Source organism: Sphaerodactylus townsendi, linkage group LG02 (genome assembly GCF_021028975.2).
Source record: "Sphaerodactylus townsendi isolate TG3544 linkage group LG02, MPM_Stown_v2.3, whole genome shotgun sequence".
NCBI classification, from domain to species: domain Eukaryota; kingdom Metazoa; phylum Chordata; class Lepidosauria; order Squamata; family Sphaerodactylidae; genus Sphaerodactylus; species Sphaerodactylus townsendi.
In genome coordinates, this window is record NC_059426.1 from 51,411,176 (window position 1) to 51,433,123 (window position 21,948).

Here is a 21,948-nt window from a genome sequence, read left to right on the forward strand (position 1 = left end):
GTCCCTGCTCCTGTGTGGGTAAACCCACTGGCGATGGGGTGTTGGAATTGCCGCAAGTGTGTGGCACTTTCGCCCCCTGCGCTCTGGTCGCCCAGAAGATCCTTGCTCAGATCCATATTCGGCTATGGCAGCCTGAATGAGCCTATGCTGCTCAGTGATGACTGCCAGGATCAGCAGGTCCATGATCTCCGGGTCAGCAGTCAGCTGGAGCGCAAGCACAGCTGCCTGCAGAGGCAATGCCAGATTCCAATAAAAAGTTTCCATTTTAAAACAAATACATGTGGTTTCGTCTGCTCGGAGTCGCAATGCAATGGAGGAAAAAGCGGGCACTTCCATGTTCCTCAAATTTTCGCACCGCAACACAACAGCTAATCAGAAACCATTTAAAAAAAGAGAGAAAGGCATTGGGTAAATTTGCGTTGACGACTGTGTGTCACAATGTTTCGTCGTCGATTTATGGCTTAAAAAAAAATTCCGCCCCCAAAACGGCACTCCAGCCAATCAGAACAGAGAACCACCCTGCCGATCACCACTGAACGCGTGGTCATGGGGAGTGCTGCCTGTTGGAAGCCGCGGCTGCTGCGAGGCTTCCTAGAGGGACAAGCCGCAGTAGGGAGTCAGACCTCGCGCTCAAAAGCTGCGATTCAAAGGAGCGCAGTTTGCCTCAGCATAATTTTTTTAAGTAGGGCAACAGCCATTAATTGATAAGCACAAGCTCAAAGTATTGAAGATCCAAATAATTTTTGAAACACATCTGATTAGTGGCAGAGGTGCAGGAGTGGAGGTAGATGGAAAAAAAGAATGAGCAGAATATTAGGAAGGACAGCGAGGAGAAAGGAAAGAACCAGCTAATCTATAGCAGAGACAAAAACCAGTACAAAATAAAAAGGCTGCTGAGCCCACCAAATGAGTAGGAGAAAGAAAGAAAAGAATGACACAAGAGAAAAATGTTGGGCAATAAGAAACTGGATATTACGATATGGGAGAAGAGGCACAGGAAAGATTGAATTAAAAAAGGAAAGAAAAATGAACATGTCATAGCAAAAAAAACAAAACAAAACAAAACAGAATCTGCCAGAAAATTATAAACAAAATCAAGTCCAGATGAGTGGGAAGATAAATAGAAAAAGAGAAAGAAGTGAAATGAGTCAACAAATGAAATGTCAAGAACAAGAATGAGTTTTGAATATTATTATCAGAAAAATAAAAGGTGAAGATCAAAAAGAAAAATGAAAATAGAAGATACAAAGATAGGTTTAAAGACAAAAGATTAAAATAACTCAGTTTCAGTACAGAAATTTGATGGAGATCTAGGAAGAACTAGGCAGCAACACAACTTCAAGTAAAAAGTGAAAGAATTGTAATGTTCAAAGGATGAGAAAACAGAACAAAGAGAAACAAACAGGGTGCTGCTACTTTAAAAAAAATGCATTGAACAAGGAACAGAGCCAAAGGAAACAGCAGCAGGACAAACTGCACCATCATGGTTTCTGCATGAGAATGTTTAATAAATATAACATATATGATAAAAATCAAATTTTAATGAGAAAAACATGAAAGTAGAATGGGAAGTTCACAAGAAGAAAATTTTATTTACAAGAGATTTATACAAGAATAGGACAAGAGAAACATATGGAATTATTGAGAGAGCTGCAAAGACTCACTGGCAAAGGGAACACTCATGGGTGTTCTTAATCTGTGTGGCTCACACGGTAGTAAGTGGCAGCTTGGATTATAAATCATATCCATCATGCTTTCCTCTTCAAGTTCACTCCCCACTGCTCAAGAAAGCTGGATGTGCTCTCTGCTGTAAGCCCCCATCAACTGGACAGTGGTGGGGGGAACACAGAGACTTGGAGCAGACAGTACACCAAGCACACATTCTAGTCTAGACCTACTCCATGCTGTCATACGGTGTGGAGGGGGGCGGGAAGAGTGTAACTAACCACTGGGAAAATGTTACTAGGCCAAGAGGCCTCGGAAGATAATTTTTCTTTTCAGTTTAATTTACTCCTTTTCCTTTTGAAGCAAAAAGTGCCATTTTAAATGGAGTGAAACTGTTCTAAATACACTAATATAAGTGAACTAAGAAGAATATCATTGTGCTAAGGGTGCCCTGAAAACATCGCAATAGAGGGATTTGATAAACAATCCCAAAACCCTTACACTTACGTTGAGTCACAAGGAAAATATAGCATTCCATTGGTTCTTTCTCTTTAAATGAAAGAAACATTTTAACTGGAATTTAAAATTATCAGCTTTTAGCTGAACCTCAATGTTTTTTGAATTCTACTTCCCTATTTAATAAATTTATATTTGAAAGCTAAACTGAATATATCTTAAGGATTAGTACTGAGGATTAAGAGGCATTATATATATATTTAAGCTATTATTCTATTTAAGTCTTACTAAATAAACATCCCAAATGGCTACTGTAAAAGCATCACTGAATTTCAGCCCATAATGGAAATTATTGATCTTAGCTTAAACATACATTCTGATTCTGACAGGAGAACAACATAGATTTGAATTTGTTTTTAAGCCTTCAGCTAATAATTGCAAACAATCATCGCAACAAGAAAGATCACAGATTCTCAGTTGGTATATCTTTCAACCTAAGTCAAATTAGTGAGATTGATTTACAGTAATTTACTCCAAGAAAGAAATTGCTCAAGCTTTCTATTTTTTTTCCAGTTTCTTGCTTGTCTGTAACAATCAAAATATTGACACATCACTCGGATAACAAGCAGTGGGATCAGGAAATACATATTCTCCAACTTTCTCTATTGACAAAAAAACAAAACAGTCTGTACTTTCTGGTTCTTGACCTTGATGATTTACATGTTAGGAATGCCTTTTCAAAACGTTGTTCATATGAGTTGCTCATGATGACATTCTTCAGATAAACCTCTTATGGCATGGAGTGGACTATCCCACATCCCTGGGGAATAGAGGTGCATTGAATGTGGCCACTGACTGGGAGATGCCTCATCAGATGCACCTTCCACTATGCATAGTGAATGGGAACTACAGTACAGAGCACTGATTTTTAGGTTCCATCGGCCAAGCAGTCGCATTAGAACAAATTTATTACAATTGGCTTTGACAGCCTAAAGGAAGTGACTGCTGGCCTTTGTCCCCCATAATGGACAATACATCAGAGGTTTGTTTGGGTTTTGCTACAGTTTTGTCAGTGAAGTTTTGGCCTTGTTATGCACCGTGTATTCCTTCTTGGGAGCAAGGGCAGTAAAGATGTCCTACTTTCACTGCTCACATATAAAACAGTCTGGAAATGGTTTGCGAAGTTATACATTTGGTCTCATACATTCTACTAGCACACTAGGAATTACTGTTTTAGCCATTGCAGTGTATATGAACCTCGAGGTAGTTAACCTTGGGATATTTCTGCTAGCCTTTAAAGCTCTAAAAATGACTTAAAGCTACTACCACAGTTCATCTGTAGGCTATTTACAATTGAACTGCAGGTTAATTCAAGGTAATTCTTCGATTTGTCTACTCCCAAGTAGCTGCTACAGACCAAAGCATCACTTTTTTCCTCCAAATAGATAAAACTAAATAAATGGGGAAAACATGAAGAAAAGCAAGGTTCTATGCAGGTCTTTTATATTTTTCTTGGTACTTTGCAATACTTGGCAGTTTTATCTGTAAAATCCAAACCTCTCTCCATGGCTCCATCCTGACCACATACTGCCACAGCCCCAGAAAGAGTGTCTTTCCCTTTGTGAATTGAATAAAAAGTAGAATTTCACCAGAAATTGTTTTCCCTTTCAGAAATTTCTCTCCCTATACATCTCTTGATCTGCATATCTCTCCTTGATAGTAATCCCTATTGATCACAGTGAAATATACGTTTGTACCAATATTGGGCAAAGATGTGAAGAAAGCGTAGTAAGAACAGGCATATCTGGTATACCTCATACTTCTCTGCATCTGGTTGTATACTGTAGGACCTACAGACCTTGAGCTTTCAAAACTCCTAGGCTTATCCACTTCCTCCCTGCTCTATGCAAACTTACAACCAAAGCTGTTAGCCTGAAAACCAAGGCTTCGGCTGTGTTTCATTGGCCCTTTAAGTCTCCTTTGTCTTTGCCTTTCTTTTGCTCAGACCATTCCTCCTTCCACTACCATTCTCTTTGTTTCACACTATCTGCTCCAATCCATTACTCTAAGCATCATAAAGAGGAAAAGACTAGGCATACAAAATTTCCAGGGATTGGGTTGTCCGAGCAGTCCATCTGCCTCAATTTGTTCTAGGGAAGACAGCAAGGAAACAACAGGCATGTTGGTTTTGGCCAATAGCTTAATTCTCAAATCTTTAAAAACCTCTCTAGTGATACAGTTTAACCCTTTGCTTGGCTTAAAATCATAGCAGCTGCTGTTCTGCAGCTTTTGCTATGGTCTCTGGTTAAGAAAAGGGTTAAAGTAGCAGAACCTAGATTCCTTGAGATTATTTATTCTGAAAACATCAGTGAGGGGTTTTTTGGTTTGCTATGCTTCCGGGAAATAACAGAACAAGGAGTAAACCCTCAGAGAGACTTGTTTTACTTTTATCTGGGTTTCCAGAATATGTTTTTCTCTTCCTTTTCTTCTAATTTTGTATTTATTTAAATGTTCTTTAGAGCTGTGTGGGAGCAAAGGGAGTGTTTGTTCAGGGGATCATGGAGATTTTAGCAGCTTTTTTTGCTTCAGAGTTCTCAGTTCCTTGTAGTTTCCTTGCTACTAGAATCTCTCCCCAATGAACTTTTCAGTCCCCCTTCCTTCTACCATAGTTTGACTGGGAAGATTGTTCCTCACCTAAGTTATTCAGAGAGCGATCCTAACCAGGTCTGCTCAAGTATATTCTACAGCAGGGGTCCCCAAACTTTTTAAACAGGGGGCCAGTTCACTGTCCCTCAGACTGCTGGAGGGCCGGACTAAAAAAAAATAGGAACAAATTCCTATGCACAAATGATTGCAAAATGTTTGATTTCACTTTTCAGCCTTTCTGTCATGGTCTATTTTTAGAACAGTGACCAAAGTATGTCAAGTACAGGGTGGGCTCCAAATATTGTTGGGGAGGCTGTGGAATACCTTCCCCTGTAAAAAAAAAGCAGAACTTTCCCAATGAAACATTCCATCTAACCCAGGATCAAGTATCTTCCTGGGTTCTTTCCTCCCTACCAGCCAGCGAGCGATTCGCCAGCCTGGCTGATGCCAATGGGAGTGAGGCGGAACAGAAAGCCTGAGAGCAACACATGGAGTAGCCGAGAGGGAAGGGCGGAGCAGGCGTTGCCACATGCAAGGTTTCCAACTCTGGGTCAGAAAATTCATGGAGATTTGGGGGTGCCATCATGTAATTGCAATCAACAGCCGTTGGGGCCAGTTCCCCCTCTCCCTCAAGCCCCCACTTCACATGAATGGAGCCATCGCCGCCATGCCTTCAAGGGGCCACATTTGGCCCCCGGGCCGTAGTTTGGGGACCCCTGTTCTACAGTGTTGTGAACATTCCATGGTTGATTATTTCCCCCAGCAGGTAGAATATTTGTGGGCTTTCAGAGTTAACTGCAGATCAGAAGTGGACGGAAGAAGCCCCATCCCATCTGTGAACTTAGCCTCCATTTTTTTCAAACATGTAATAATGTTTTTCAAACATGTAAGAATCATGTGATTGGTACACCCTCTTTTTATGGTGTGCTGCTGCTGATGCATTTCCCATCTGTACATTATCATCCGGACTGCAGCATGTATAGTCAGACCTAACACAGTCTCCTGCTGTGATCTCTCTTCTTTTACATGGGGAATCTGCATAGTTCCACCACCTGTACAGATTCTTGTAAATTCCAATTTTATGCATGCTTATGGATTGATAATCTTAGCTAAGCATGGCATGAAAGATGAAAATAAATACTGCAGACCTGTGGTCGATATCAGGATTACTAACGCCAGCTTTGGAAATTCCTGGAGATTTTAAAGTACAATCTAGGGAGGAACATCAGCATTGTACATCTTCCAAAGCAACCATTTTCTTCAGACGGACTGAGCTCTATAACTGAGAGATCAGTTGTAATTCCAGGGGATGTCCAGCCCTCACCTGGAGAACGGCAACCCTATTTAGACTGCCGGAGGACAGTCAAAGTTTGAAGCAGCAAGAACAGTGAAACCTGCCCATGCTCAGATATACACTCTCTGCGTAAAATCCATTACACCGTTTCCCACACTATTCTGTGTTACTTCTATAGCCCCACCTTCCTCCCATCAAAGAGCTCACGGCGGAGGGGGCGTCTCCGGCAGCCTCCCGTCGTTCGAGCACTAAACACACCTATACCTGTTTCGCTGCAGCACCCTCGCCGTGTTCGGGTCGGAAAGGAGAGCATCTCAAACAAGTTGGGTGAATTCTAGCATGCTGCGACTCGCTGTGGCTCGGAACCTCAATTAAACTGTGCCAGCTGCCAGCCCCAAGCCTGCAAACAAGTTCTTCTGGAGCTGCAGAGGGCTGAGCAGCATCAGTTGAACTGCGGCCGGCTGCTAGTGGTGGCAGATTTACAGTGGAGGTGGGAGGGGAGAGAATTCGAACCCAAGACCGGGCCTCCGATGTTAAAACGCGGCCTCAGCCCCTGTGAGCCTGGGGAGGGGGTTGGAGCTCGGTGGGAGGAGCGAGCGGGGAGGCCGCCGGTGGGTCCCACCTGCAGTGGATGTGCGAGGAGGAGCGGCTCAAGTCAAGGCGAGGAGGCGGCGGGCGGGGGACTCTCCTCTCGGGGCTCCGCCGACGGAGCGCGGCTGCCTCGTGCTCCCTTCCGCGCGCGCTTTCTGGCCGCCGCCTCTTCGCCGCTTTGCCATGGAAGCGCCCGCAGCCGGGGACGAGCTGGGCAGCACCCCAGAACCCACCATCGTCCAGCCGGCCGGGGCCACTGCCCCGCCGCCCTACCCGGCACGGGACGCGCAGCCAGGGGAGCAGCCGCCCCTCGGGGAGAGCGCGCAGTTCAGTGAAGAGCTGGAAGACCGAGGTGAGTCTCTCCCTCCCTCTCTCCACCCAGCGGCATCCCCTGCTCTGCCCCTCCTCCAGGCAGCCGGGCCCCTGGCACGCGCCCCCTTTCTTCTTCGCCTCTGTCGGGCATGTGCTCTTGGACAGGTGCGGCGGCTTCCTCACAGACCCTACTTATGGCACACTTAAGAAGGCTACCTTCCCCCCTCCCAGTGCTGTCACGCTTTCCAGATAACCAGGCGCTGCCCGTCTTTTCCTTACTACAGTTTGACTTCTCACCCCCCGTCCCCCCGGGACACATCTTTCCCCTGCTGCACTGCAGGTGCCCATTCAGTCCTGCATCATTTTTTGCTGGATACCCTCATTGCCAGTGAGGTCGCCTTGCTGGTCATCTCAGCTGCTGACTTCCCGGTGGCTGTCTTTCCCGCAGGCTTTCCACTACACCTCGCTGCCCCCTTTCTGTCTCTTCTAGCAGTGATCCATTGTCTTGGCCTCGCCACCCCAACCCGCACACGCACACCAGGAGGGCAATTGCCTGAAAAAACAAACAGCCCACCCTTTTCTGAATGTCCTGCTACCCCTATTCAAAATCCCATTTAAGCAGCATTCAGTAAAATGCAGAAAGGCTTACCCCATTCATTGCCAAGAAAGGGCATTGTTGATCCACTCCCCACCCCTTCTTAGAGGGAAGTGATATTCAGTGCATTGTCTGTCTATACATTGCCCTGCCCTGCACGTGCCTATTCACTAGCTTTCTCCCATTTTATTCAGTGCCTCTCAAAGAGTACATATTTAAAATCCACTTCATTCTGCTTTCATCTAAAACCTGAGATAGCTCCCCTCCCAATCTTTCCAGCAACCTCCTTATTCTGTTTTCTTGGCTATTCCACAGTTCCCTTTCTATTTTCTAGTTTTAAGAAGGGATGCTGATTTTACTAGAAGGCACCCTGGCTACAATTTAGAACTAATGATGCTGTTTCTGACTCTCTTTACTAGGAGCAGCTTCTGCCTCTTGCAACTACTTACATAGTCTGAATGTAAGTGGGAAAGAACTGCAGATTTGACTGAGGCCCAAATTCCAGAGTTCTGGGTCTGGAATCAAAAAAATCCATTTAGCTGGGACTATTGCCCACTAAATGCATCCTTTATGTATAATATGGCTAGGAATATGTTGAGGTTATTTTTACGAGAGGTGTAAGGTGATCCTGAAAAGAAGATGAGCTCCAGTAAAATGTGTAATAAAAGTTGGGACAAACAACCTAATCTTGCTTTCCATTAATTGCTCAGGCCAATGGTTTTGGTTATCATTCTCATTATTCTTGGAAACAAAGTATAGTGTTGGTTTTACTACTCATTCTTGCTTTATACTTTATGGACTGTTCAGATGCTGTTCAATGGATTATAAAGTTACGAAGATTTTTTGCTTTAGACATCTTAGAAGTTTTGTCTGAATGACATGGTTTTGTTAAATTGATTTTTAAATAGCAAAGGGGTCTTCATTTTGTTAGAATTCAGAGAATGTATACACAGTAAAACGTTTTTTGAAATTCTGAAATGGAAAATGTGCACAATTTAATCACTGTTTGCATCAGCTGGAAAAGTGTTTCCATGTCAATTAAAATTGTGGCTTTTTGGGAGCCAGTTAAAGGAAACAAAAATAGATTTCATCACATTATTATCCGTGATAATATTATCTGCTGTAAAAAGCATTTAGGATGACAGCATTAAAATAGAATCCTCTTGCCCACAAATGTGAACATGTGTTTTTAATTACAATGTAGGCTTTACTCTAGATTGTCAAAAAGATAATTTCTGTATCTGATAACAATATATCAGTCTAATAACACCACCAAGAAAAAGATCTGTCTTTACTTCGTTAGCTAAGAAAAAGATTTGTTGGTACAATGTTAGCTATAAAGGACTGATGTTGCATATGAAATTATTTTCATTTTATGTATTCAGCAGATGAATGAATAAGGATACTTGTCCATATTTGCATGAAGTCTCCAAGGGCTTCCCATACCTATAAGGCAATGCATTTTAGGTCAGTTTTAATTAATTACAGTGAATCATTTTAGACTATAAGAAACAAATAGTATAATAAAAGCTGACATTTTTAAAATATAGATTATAATATATAGTTTTATATTAAATTTTTAAATAGCAAGCAACAGCTATCTTGGAAGTTTATTTCCTTTTATCTGTTTGAATCATCAATATCTCAATTTTTAATTTCGGAAGCAGGTGATTACACTAGAGCTTCATGATAGGATCTACTTGTACAATGGGTCTTTGTCTAATTCAATTCTTGGATGATGTTAGTCTACACATACGTGCCACTGCAGTTACCAACAATTAGAAAAATGTCGTCAGCGTGAATTTGAATTGTTTCTACAAATTAAAAAAGATAGAGAGGTGAGCATATCTCTTTATCCTGGCTAAATTGTGCTGTCATACTGCAGCTCTCAGAACTAAAGCAACAAAAGAATCAAGGGAAGATAGCTGTATAACAATGAATTCCATTATGACCCCTGTTTCCTATTTCTTCTAGACAGGTTCCTAAAATATACTTGCTGTAGTTATGGTATACATCTATGGTTGTGATATACTTTAATCTGATATTTGGGTTGAGCATCTGGTTAAATAAGCTTTTGCTATGATGCCTGAGACTTAATTAGGAGCTGAAGTGTAAATGTAAAAATATAACTATAAATGAAATCTACATGTATAGTGCCTTTGTTATTGTAATACTGTCTAGGAAGAGTAGCTAGCACCTCCTTATGCATTGCCAGGCACAGAGCACAGCCATATTCTGTTTGTTCTCTCAAGCTTATGAATAAGCTTTGTTCATCCGTTACCTCAGTCAGGTGAACTGTATAGCGAACATATATGATGAAGGGTTGAAGATGCTTCTTTTGGTTTTAAAAGGACCCTATTATGGTTTGTTGGAAGGTATAAAGCAATTTTCACACATTTTTCTTTAATTCTGTTTATCAGGTTTGCTAGAAAGCAGTACCAGGTTAAAACCTCATGAAGCTCAGAGCTACAGAAAGAAGGCGCTGTGGGTTTCATGGGCCTCTATCGTTGTTACACTGGCACTTGCTGTTGCAGCATTCAGTGAGTATTGGGCCTGTTTCCAACGTGTCAGCCTTTTGTCTTGTATACCTGAATATTTTGGGGGGAAAAATCCTCCTAGCTAAATCGCTTATTTTTAAAAATATATATAGCTATGTTACAATGTGTTACAATACGATACCCAAGTGGAAGATCTCATAGGTTTCCCTAGTGCTTATTAATTACAAAACATCTGTTTTTTTCTCCTCAAGGAGACTTAATTGTTGAAGGTCAGATGAAGAAACAGATTTCTCTGCTAGTTTTGTTCATTTTTCTGACTATTAAAGAATGGATTGATATTAACTCAGTAATGAAATGTGACCAGGTAGTATCTTCTTGGGATGTCTTATTTGTAATACTTAGTGCAGGCAAAAACAACATGAAAAATGTAGTGTTTATTTGAACTAATTTTCAACGCAAGGTTTGAAACAAAATCTCTTGCCACTCTGACAAAATTATTTCTTTCTTGAGGAGGTTGAATGATGTCTATTTGGAAGAGCTGTATAATTTAGATATTTAAATAAATATTGTAATATTCTTTTCAAGTTGCCATGTGAGAAACTAAGGCACATATGTCTTTTTAAGAAAAGGTTGCTTGTTTTATATAAAGGGAAAGGCACCAGCTCAGCACATTATTAAAATGTTACACATTTGCTAGCAGGTTGCTAACCCATGAATAATGCACAGTGTTCTTTATTTAACTCTGTGGAGAAATCAGGGAGAATGCTTGTGATGTGAAATGCAGGATTTTGCAGTGGGGGGGGGGGAGGGGTTGGTTTTTTTTTAACTAGATCATTTAGTTGGTTTTATTTGGTTGACTATCCCAGAATATCTGTTGTTCATTATAAAGGAAGAACTGTGATTCTGAGAGGCACAGGACTTGTGAGGTATTCAAAAAATAATCTCTTGTGTCAGAGGAAAACTGGATGCCGCTGCAGCATATGTTCCTGTGCTAATCTGAAACGATGGCCTACTGCTGAAAGTTGGTGTCAGCTCCCAAGAGGGGTTGTTAGAATCTGGCCAAATGGCTCTGCAAACCTTAGCATATATTACTTGAAGTGATTTGTATGGAAAACACACACACCATGTATTGACTGTAAAAAGAAAGGTGAGAACAACGCATCATAGCAGAATGTTCTGTTATGAGAATTAAGTCTGTTACGGTGTATTTCATCTGCCTAATGTCAGCCTTAAAATTAGTAATATTCAGTGTATCAAATGGACCATGATTACTAAAACTCACAATTGGGTAGACACTGGATCCCTCTCCCCTAGTTTGGAAACAATGACTTATCTGGAGAAGTATTTTTCTAAGAATACTGAGCATCTCATTCCTTAGCAAAGAATACTGAGCATCTCATTCTTTAGCATTCCTAGCAATATTATAGTTGATTGATAAGTTACACTGCTTAAGATGGGATTCTGTACACAGCTTTGCAAGTATGCCCTGTTTAAATTCTTGCCACTCGCTTCTGAATAAACTGGGCTAGATACATTATGTTGAGTGGCTCAGTTTCAAGACATCACTTGATGATCCTTCCTTGTATTAAATTATGGCAGGGGTCGGCAACCTTTAACACCCAAAGAGCCATTTGGACCCATTTTCCGCAGAAAAGAAAACACTTGGAGCCGCAAATACTTTGTGACATTTAAAATGAAGATAACACTGTATATATTGTTTTTTATCTTTACGCTTTGTATAAACAATTATAGTGTGTTGTTTATGAAATCTATAAAGTGCTACAGAGAAAATTATATTTTATTTATGTAAAGAACACATTTTGAACTCTTAAAAAATAATAACCAAAAAACACGGGGAGTTGAAGATCTCTTTCAAATGAATTAAAAAGCTGAACTTAAATTATCCATGCAGCAAACAAAAATGCCGTGAGCCGTTATCCAAGCAGGCGGGATAGACAGCGGCGGTGACGCCAACGATGGAAAGTTGCACTTGGGACACGGCTAGTGCGCCTCCCTCACAGCCCCCTCCTTCCATCCTTCCTCCCTCCAGCATCCTTTCCCCTCCTTCCCTCAGCAGGATAGGTGGCTGCGGGATGCCAACAACAGCAAGTTGCACTTGGGATCCGGCGAGTACGCTTCCTTCCTTCCTTCCTTCCTTCCTTCCTTCCTTCCTTCCTTCCTTCCTTCCTTCCTTCCTTCCTTCCTTCCTTCCTTCCTTCCTTCCTTCCTTCCTTCCTTCCTTCCTTCCTTCCTTCCTTCCTTCCTTCCTTCCTTCCTTCCTTCCTTCCTTCCTTCCTTCCTTCCTCCCTCCCTCCCTCCCTCCCTCCCTCCCTCCCTCCCTCCCTCCCTCCCTCCCTCCCTCCCTCCCTCCAGCATCCTTTCCCCTCCTTCCCTTGTCTGGTGCCTGGGAAGGAGGGGAAAGGACGCCGGAGGGAGGAAGGAAGGTGGGGCCGGGGAAGAAGGCGCACTCGCCGCTGCGGTGATGCCAACGACGGCAAGTTGCACTTGGGACACAGCAAGTGTGTCTCCCTCCCCGCCCCCTCCTTCCTCCCTCCCTCCAGCATCCTTTTTCCCTCCTTCCCTCGTCTGGTGCCTGGGAAGGAGGGGAAAGAACGCTGGAGGGAGGGAGGAAGGTGGGGCCGGGGAAGAAGGCGCACTCGCCGCATCCCAAGTGCAACTTGCTGTCATTGCCATCACTGCCGCTGTCTATCCCGCCTGCCCACTTGGGCGAGAAGTGGGATAGATGGCGGCAGTGATGCCAACGACAGCAAGTTGCACTTGGGACACAGCAAGTGTGTCTCCCTCCCTGCCCCCTCCTTCCTTCCTCCCTTCCTCCAGCGTCCTTTCCCCTCCTTCCCTCATCTGGTGCCTGCTGTCACCTGCCCGGCTGGGAGCGTCCTCCATAGATGGCCCAAGGTAGTTGTGCGCTTGCTTATGGCAAAGCGTGGTCCTCAGGTTGCTCAGGTCCCAAGCCACACAGAGCCACAGTACAAGGACGAAAGAGCCGCATGTGGTTGCAGGTTGCAGACCCCTGAACTATGGTAACAAACAGGAATCTATGTTCTTGGGGCCTGTAGCAGCTCAATAAGGGTGCTGCTCCCAACTGCTGCCTGTTGTGTCTCACCAGCTCTGTCTACCTTTTCTACTTCTTCCACCATGAGAAGCTAATGGTACTTCTTTCCTTACTCTGCCAGGCAGCTTTTGTATTCATCTGTTTTAGAATAGTTGAAGATAGAAGATATATACTTCATAGTTAAATCTATTCTTTGAAACAGTGTCCAGGGCCTAGAGTGCTGTCTACTTGTCTCTGTTAAGCACATACAAATGTTCTCCAAGAGAGGACAAGAATAAGGAATTCAACCTAGTGGCAGGAAACACCCAATGAAAGTTGAAAATCTCTCCTGAACTGAATGAGCAGAATTTAGTGAGCAGAATTTTGTTTCAGGTCATACCAGTTCACTTAGGTTTCAATTTTCTTGATACCCCCCTGATATTTGGATATTTTTTTAAGGAGCCTTTATTTATTTCAAGTTTTTTTAATGCCTTATTTGATAGTTCCGTACACTCTGAGTTAATAGGGCTAAAATCAAATGCAATACATATCTTCATAGGTCATTTCTGCACGGTCCAAAAATCCTGGGTTGAGCGAGAAAAATATTCCAGTCTCGCCTAGAAGTTCCAATGGTTCCTGGTTCTAAAGTGGGTTTTGCCCTGCAATATTTCCCTTATCCCAGGATTTTCAAAAATTGTCAATTTGGTGATTCTTTTAAAAAATCCCGGGATGAGCCCACTACTGTGCAAACATCATGGGAGCAGAACCAGTTTATTTTTCCTGACTAAGCCGCCTAATCTCCTTGCCCTGCCGCCCGCCCCCCTGATTTCCCCACCTGACATTCATTCATGCTGCTACTTAAGACTAACAGCCACTCAGAACGTGGGACACTGGGCATGGGCAGATATGCTTGTGGTGAAAAAACAAAAGACCTGGCCTTGTGCAGACAAACTGGAGTATTCCCTCCTGGTCTTCACTCGATTCCTTCACAGAAACAGGCAGCCTTGCAAAAGGAGAAACTGGGATAAAACAGACCCGGATCGTAAGAAACCGATTGTAACCAGGTATAATTGTGCCATGTGGAAACGGCCATAGTAAAATAACATGTGTATAGTAATCAGCTGGTATGTCTGTTGTTCTTGATCAGTTGTAGGATATGATCTACAATGTGGTTCTTGATCAGTTGTATAATGTAGTTTGAGTGAATCTGAAGTGACTTAATTTCATGAATATTTCTTTAGTTATTTGAGAGGTTATTTCTGACTAACCATATTACCTAATAGCCATGTCCATCCCCAACCCCAACATTTTCATTGTCTTTCATTTTGTCAGATGTTTACATGCTTAGCCAATCTTTCAGGATGGGATACTTGCCAAACAGCTTGATGATTGCTTCCTGTTGATATGACTGGCTTTTGCTTGTCAGATTTGGAATAGCTGGACTGGCTGTGAAAATCATTTGCTAACACCTGCTATTTATGGCACCCTGTTCCCTTGCTTCTTCCCATTCTAATTGCTTGTTCAGAGTGACGAAGTGTTAGCAGTGAAGACCTGATGTTCTGTGATTTCCATCTCCTGATAACATAGACTTACTATTATACATGGCAGCTGTGAGACTGTGTAGGCTGCTTTCTGTTTTTGCTTCTTCCATTTTTGTTCTTTCCAGATATAACTTTAGGCTCTCCTTACACAGAATTTGTTATTATATTCATTAGAATTTTCATGCTATGGTTTTAGATTCCTACACTGGCCTATCCATTGCTTAGCTACACTTATACAGCTTATAATAGTTTTAGGACTATAAATGCGGATGTCAAAAGTCCAGTGGTTACATTTCCCTTCCCCTCCTGTGGCTTAAATTTTGCCTGTTTGAGTTGTACTTGCTAACCTTGGAGTATTGCACTGTATTATCTAGTCTTTCCTTTGAGACAAAATAGAAATCTTTTCTTAGATATGCCAAATCAAAACTCAGCATGGACACACCAGAAATCCTGGACACATCAAAGATAATGGAGCATGATGAGGATAATGAGAGGCATAGGAAGACTGCTAATTTTTGGTTTAGCATATTAAAGAGTATTTCTGTATATAAAGACATCACAGCATCAGTGGATGGATGCTGTGATGTCTAGCAGTAATATAGATTCAGTGCAAGTGAAAAGCACCAATTTTAGACAATATTTATTGTTTGGAAGGGTAGCAAGAGTTTAGCTCCTCTGTCAGACCTATTCTTGGTTGCCAGAACTGGTCCTAGGCGGCTTTTTTATAACATCAGAAAAAGATCAGTTGCTTCTGGAGCAGGCAAAAACTGCAATCAAGCAAGATAGCCTAGGAAGCTCAAGCTGGGCTTTCCCTATTAAAGGCTGTGAAAAGGGAAAGAATATTGTCCCCTGATGGATCTTTCTCTTTTACACAATTTAAAGAAAATACATTTTCACAAGGGATTCAAAACTGTCAATTTGCATGTATAAAGGGGGTGCCAGTGTCTACCACTTGACTCAGAGGACAGTTTACATTTCTGTGGTAGAAGTATGTGTGTATTTCCTTTTCCATGCATATGTTGCATAGTTTAGGGCATTTTTGTCCTGGAAGGAAAGGATATTCTTTTAAGAAGTTGTTCCTGATAAAGCAGTACCCCACAGTGCTCTTCTTGTGTTGTGTTTTTTAAATTCAGCTATTTCCTTCCCAGAGAAATGGATTAACCTAATGTATGTGGATCAGAAGTGTCTCTTACAAGGTTTACCGTATATACCGGTGTATAAGACGACTGGGCGTATAAGACGACCTCCCCACTTTTCCAGTTAAAATATAGAGTTTGGGATATACTCGCCATATAAGAGTACCCGGCATATAAGACGACCCCACACTTTACAGTTGATTTCCCAGGGTTCAAAAGTAGTCTTATACGCCAGTATATACAGTATATGTGAGAATGAAAGTTTATGTGGTCTTGACCTTTTCCATGTGGGCTTCGTTATCATGTGTCTACTGAACCTTTCTGGTGCTCTGAATCATATGTGAACTCTCCAATTACTGTTTTACTTTATTACAATTGTATACATGACACATAAATATAATAGCATCAAGGCACCAAAAGTGAGCACTTCTGTTGCAGGCCTACAGAGCCTACTTCCTCTTTCTGTTTGAATTTAAGGGGAAAGGTGGCATGGAATGGTTAGGTTTGTTATGCCTTTCATATAATGGCTTCTTAAGACCAGTTAGGTCAGAGATGGCTCTTTGTTGTTGCTATCTCGAGTTCAAACTGAAGAACTAATAGTGATAGCATAAATGTTTATTAAATTATATAAGATCTTGTTCCCAAGATCTGTAATCAGTGCCTGCACTTGTAGAGGTCAGTTGGATGTCACTGAGAAACTGGTCTTTTCAAGTGCTCGTGCCTCATCTCTGAAATGCCCTCTCGAGATTCACTTGGCACCTACCTCACAGTCATATTTTTTCACAGTTTTTGACTCAGGCAGATTCTGCATGGGGCAAAAATAGCAGTGTGAAAATGGTGAGAAAATGGTGTAAACCCTTTTACACCGTTTTGAACCATTTTACACCATTTTCACACCTCTGGTTTTGGCCCATGCAAAATCCGCCTCAGTTATTCCATCCTTTTATATTTCATGGTCTGCTTATAGCCAGAATGACGACTTTTTATGCATATCATTTTAGCCTGCTGAACTTTGTGCTTATGCCCTTATTGGTTTTTTATGTATGATTTACTTCTAAGAAACATGTTATTGGACCGACAAGAGATGGACTCATGGTCTGAGCCACCAAGACTCTTCCTATGTTCTTACATTACATAAAATGAATTCCTTCTTTCTACGGCTCTTTAATTGTTGGATGCAGTCTTATGATCCAGCATTTCTAAACTCTTCCTGATTAGATTTGCTAGCGTGATAGCACATTATGTTTCCACAATAAATAAGGTCAATTTCAATGCTCAGCAACTGTTTCAAAACTCATACTCATTATGGTTCTTTAAGGTTCCCTAAGAACCAGATAACATGATCTGCAATTTATAAATTGTAGATGAATTTTACTTTTCTGTTAATTTTGTTGTATGTATCAAGAACAGTTTTTAATTCCTCTTATTTTGTTTTAGTCCCTTAAACAGGAGTTCAAGCTAGCATAAATCTTAAAGTGTGTGGGATATTTTAATAGTGACTGTAATAAAGTAAGTTCAGGTAAAATGAACAATGTTGTAATTTACAAACTCTTCCATACCAAACTATCTATTTGTAAGCTTCCTTTTCCTGCATGTAGCTCCAGGTGTATAATTAAAAGACCACATGTAACAGGATTACAATCTTATAAAAATGTTTATGATGTCCTAAAACTAAACTCCCAGGACTATTATGACACTTACCAGCATAAATTGCATAACCTTAAATATATTAATAGGAAATGTAGATTCTATAAAACATGGCAACCAGAAGATACAAAAGAAAGCCATGAAATGGACTTTGTATGCTTAATTGAAGTAAATACCAGTTCGTGGTGAGATCAGGGCAAAGTGTCGAGCACCATGTGTGGCATGAATGAATCCAATACTTAATGAGTTTAGTATCACCATGGAATTAAATGGTGGAATACAGTCTTGGCAGAGTATCACTGTCAGCAGTTGGATATATAAATCAAAATGAGTAGAATTATCACAAATTTGCATTTCAAATCTCTGCTATTGAACTGGGGAGATTCAGTGTATTTGCTTTGGCTGTAACAAAACATGACAGCAGAGTAACAGCCAGCAATAAAATAATTCTGATCAGGCAGTCCAGAACAAAGAAATACATGCAACGCATCTTTACAAAATAGAAACAGACCAACAATGCTCAAGCACATCATAATATTTCTGTTTTTGCTTCACAGCAAACATAACTCCTGTATGACAAACCTCTTTATAAGTAAGGAGCTTCTACATTCTATTTGTCTAGGTTCTATGTATCTGCAGCTCTGCCTTTCCCAATACACCTTCCAAAGAGCACTACACTCACTGAATAAGAACCTATTTGTGTCCCCGGCCCCCCAAATGTCTCGCTGTCCTCCGCTGGAGCCTTTTCAGCTCTGGCCCCTTCCTGATGGGATGCTCTTTCAAGTGAGGTGCAGGCCCTTTGGGGCTTAGTTCAGTCTGTAGGGCCTGTTAAGATGGAGATGTTCTGACAGACCTATGTTTGAGGGTAGCAATGATGTCCATATTGGTTGGCCTTCTTCTTCTTCTTCTTCTTCTTCTTCTTCTTCTTCTTCTTCTTCTTCTTCTTCTTCTTCTTCTTCTTCTTCTTCTTCTTCTTCTTCTTCTTCTTCTTCTTCTTCTTCTTCTTCTTCTTCTTCTTCCTCTTCCTCCTCCTTCTTCTTCTTCCTCTTCCTCCTCGTCTTCCTCCTCCTCCTCTTCTTCTTCCTCTTCCTCTTCCTCTTCTTCTTCCCTTGTTCCTTTTTCTTTTATTCCTGCGCTTTCCTTATTCTTCTTTAAGAGTTTCCTGCAACCCTTTTTTTATTTGTTCCCTTCCTCTGTTTTTTTGGTGGAGTTTTTGGGTGCCAAAACCCAGAATTTTAGAGTTGGGAATGTATAAATTTTGTTTTTATTATTGTAGATTAGATAGTTATGAGCTGCCCTGAGTACATCTTGACATGAAAGAGTGGGTTATAAATCAAATAAATAAATTATATATAATTTTTACATCTCTCTCATAGAAACATGCATATAAGGGGTGAAAAAATTACACCTCATTTTTGCAAGGTGTAGGGAAAATTTGTTGAAACATAAGATTTACTAAATTATGCAAAATGCAGCAAGAACTTGATCCTCCCCGTACTTTTTTTGAAGGAAAGCGGCATCAGGCAAAATAAAATGAACTGTGATTGTTCTTGTGAAAGCCTGAACAAGCTGATTCTGCAGATTAAACAAAATTAATTAAACTATAGCATTTATGGTAAAGCAATTCATTAGCTTAACAAACTAGCTATGTAGGACATTGACCCTGCAGGCAGAAAGATACAGAGAAAGGGTGACTTGGTACTCCTCATCTGTGCAAGGAGCCTCAGCATGAGTGTGTCTCAGGACTCTTTGCTGCTGCCTTCCCTGAGGGACTCCCATTTTTGGAGCAGCAGATTCTCTTGTGCCCTGCTGGAACAGTTGCTTTGACCCCATTGCCAAGGTCAGCTGGGCAAAGGAAAGAAGAGAAAAGCTTTTTGTGAATGGCAGCAGCTCGTGGAGAAAACTGAGAAGGGTCTGAGGCGGATGGACAGTCTGGTGGACTAAGAAGGGACATGGTTCTTCCTTGTTGAGTCTCTACAGGCTGGGCAGGGGAGGTTGCCATTCTTGCCCTGATATGCTGCAAATTCACGTAAACATATACTTGCTGTGCATTTCAGGATTACACTGTGCTGTGCGCTCTGAGTGCATTTCACCTATTTCCCTCTCTTTCTGCATGCTTTCCTTTGCCAGAGCACACAAAAAAAAGTATTTGTTCTGCTATTGAATGTACAATGAATGTTCAGTGGTTTGATAGTGCAAGCTTTTTCAAATGAAAAGGATGGAAGGGAATGCACTGAACATGAATGCCCAACGTGCAACAAAATGGTGGCTGGCTAGAAGCCCAATTTGGAGAATCTTGGGGAAACTAGGGAGGCAATTTTTTAAAAAGAGAACAATGGCTACAGTTGACCAATTTGAGTACCAGTAGAGACTGAAGGAAGTCATATGAATGCATTCACAACAATGCAATAAGTCACATTGCTAGAACACTTGCCCAAAAAAGAAAAAAAAATGAGGGTAAAGGAGAGTGTGTCTAACGTGATCATCCACCATGTCATGACTGATGTGACACACCCTCCCTCGAATGAATTGCTTCCAGTGTGGACAAGATGAAACTGACTAAAGTGAACAAAACTGTGTTATAAAGAGAGGCATGGAGAAAAAAAATCATGGAAAATTATTCCAAGTCTTTGAGATCAACATCATATATAATATGGGGTAAGTGCTGTGTGAAGAAGAGGCCTGTATCTCCCTATATTTGTCTCTGTATTGGTTGCACCTGTATTGTTTTTCCTAAACATCTCCAGTTGTTGATCTGGGGGGGGGGCAGGAACTTACAGGCCAGTCAGTTTGACATCTGTTCCTGGTAAATTAGTAGAATCTGTCATTAAAGATTAAATTATAAAATATGTAGAAAAGCAAGACCTGCTGAGGAAGAGTCAGCATGGCTTTTGCAGAGGCAAGTCCTGCCTTACAAACTTACTAGAGTTCTTTGAGGGTGTAAACAGGCATGTGGACAAGGGGGAACCAGTGGACATTGTCTACTTGGATTTCCAAAAGACTTTTGACAAAGTTCCTCACCAGAGACTATTGAGAAAACTCTATGCTGGGGATAATTAGGAAAGGAATTGGTAATAAAATTGCAAAGATTGTCATTCCCTTTTATAAAGCACTGGTGTGACTGCACTTGGAGTACTGTGTTCAGTTCTGGTTGCCACATCTCAAAAAGGATATCGAAGAGATAGAAAAAGTGTAGAGAAGGGCAACAGGGATGATTGAGGGACTGGAGTACCTTCCTTATGCGGAGAGACTGCAGCGTTTGGGACTGCAGCGTTTGGAGAGGAGACATCTGAGGGGGGGATATGATTGAAGTCTATAAAATTATGCATGGGGTAGAAAATGTCGACAGAGAGAACTTTTTCTCTCTTTCTCACAATACTAGAACCAGGGGTCATACATTGAAAATGCTGGGGGGGGGGGGGGGGAATTAGAACTAATAAAAGGAAACATTTCTTCATGTAATGCGTGATTGGTGTTTGGAATATGCTGCCACAGGAGGTGGTGATGGCCACTAACCTGGATAGCTTTAAAAGGGCCTTGGACAGATTTATGGAGGAGAAGTTGATCTATGGCTCCCAATCTTGTCCTCTTTGGTCTGAGATTGCAAATGCCTTAGCAGACCAGGTGCTCAGCAGCAGCAGAAGGCCATTGCATTCACATCCTGCATGTGAGCTCCCAAAGGCATCTGATGGGCCACTGTGAGTGCTGGACTAGATGGACTCTGGTCTGATCCAGCAGGCTCTTTCTCATGTTCTTACTAGTGGTACCTGGCCTTGCATTGCTGTGGGTTACTGTGGTGAAATGGGAAAGGAACAGTAGCAGCAAATCAATTGCAGAGGCCAGCAGTACGTGCTCATGGAAACGGACAGCCTGATACTGTGCAATGTCATTGATGTGTGTGACCGCATTCCTGGTGGGGGGAATGGAAACGCACCCCTCCCACACATCTAGGCTGGCTGGTCACGATCCTTTACCTGGGAGTAAGTTTGGTTGGTGGCAATGGGTGTCACTTTTGAGTAAACCCTCTGAGGGACGCGATGCAGCCATTTAAAGTATGTCACGGTTGCTTTACTGAGCTTACTCCTGAGTAACGTGTGCCTGGTTTTCTGAATTGTAACCGCAGTATTCAGGGAATGTAGGCTGGCTGGCCCCTCCCTCCCATCCCTTGCATGCCACCCCTCACTCTCTCCCCTCCCTCACTTCTCTTCCCTTGCAAGCCTCCCCCTCCATCCCTTTCCTCTCCCTCCCTCCAGCTGTCTTTTACATTCAAGCTTGGGTGTGGAATATGCGTGAGGAAGTAGTTAAGTGGTGGTTGGATGTGAGGGAGGGCAGAGTGAGGAGTGTGAGGATGAGCTGAATGTGTATGAGAGTGTGTGTGTTGTGTGGTAGTGGTGGGTGAGGCACAGAGAGGGAAAGGTACCTGTGTGTGTGTGGGGAAACCCCACCTGACGTCTCACACGGCAACGTGTGTATGTGTTTCACTTCCACTCGAGTCATTACCTATGTACTATTTCC

The 21,948-nt window shown here is 42.0% G+C and overlaps 2 protein-coding genes across 5 annotated transcripts in view; one reads left to right on the forward strand and one right to left on the reverse strand.

The window, feature by feature from the left end:
* ACMSD (aminocarboxymuconate semialdehyde decarboxylase) overlaps window positions 1-7,677 on the reverse strand; it is a 63,416-nt gene extending 55,739 nt beyond the window's left edge. For 2 of the 4 annotated variants that reach the window (XM_048485270.1, XM_048485269.1), the window contains exon 1: window positions 6,684-6,814. Coding sequence is in view for 2 of the 4 variants with exons in the window: in XM_048485264.1 (XP_048341221.1) it covers window positions 6,326-6,374 (49 nt within the window). In the remaining 2 variants the exon portion in view is untranslated. Of the gene's footprint in view, window positions 1-6,325; window positions 6,506-6,683; window positions 6,815-7,613 lie in introns of those variants that run through there. The other 2 variants (XM_048485267.1, XM_048485264.1) reach the window with 2 other exon arrangements.
* The window catches only part of TMEM163 (transmembrane protein 163), a 105,658-nt gene continuing 90,545 nt past the window's right edge, over window positions 6,836-21,948 (forward strand). The window contains exons 1-2 of the mRNA XM_048485272.1: window positions 6,836-7,004; window positions 9,980-10,099. Coding sequence (XP_048341229.1) covers window positions 6,836-7,004; window positions 9,980-10,099 — 289 coding nt within the window. The remainder of the gene's footprint in view (window positions 7,005-9,979; window positions 10,100-21,948) is intronic.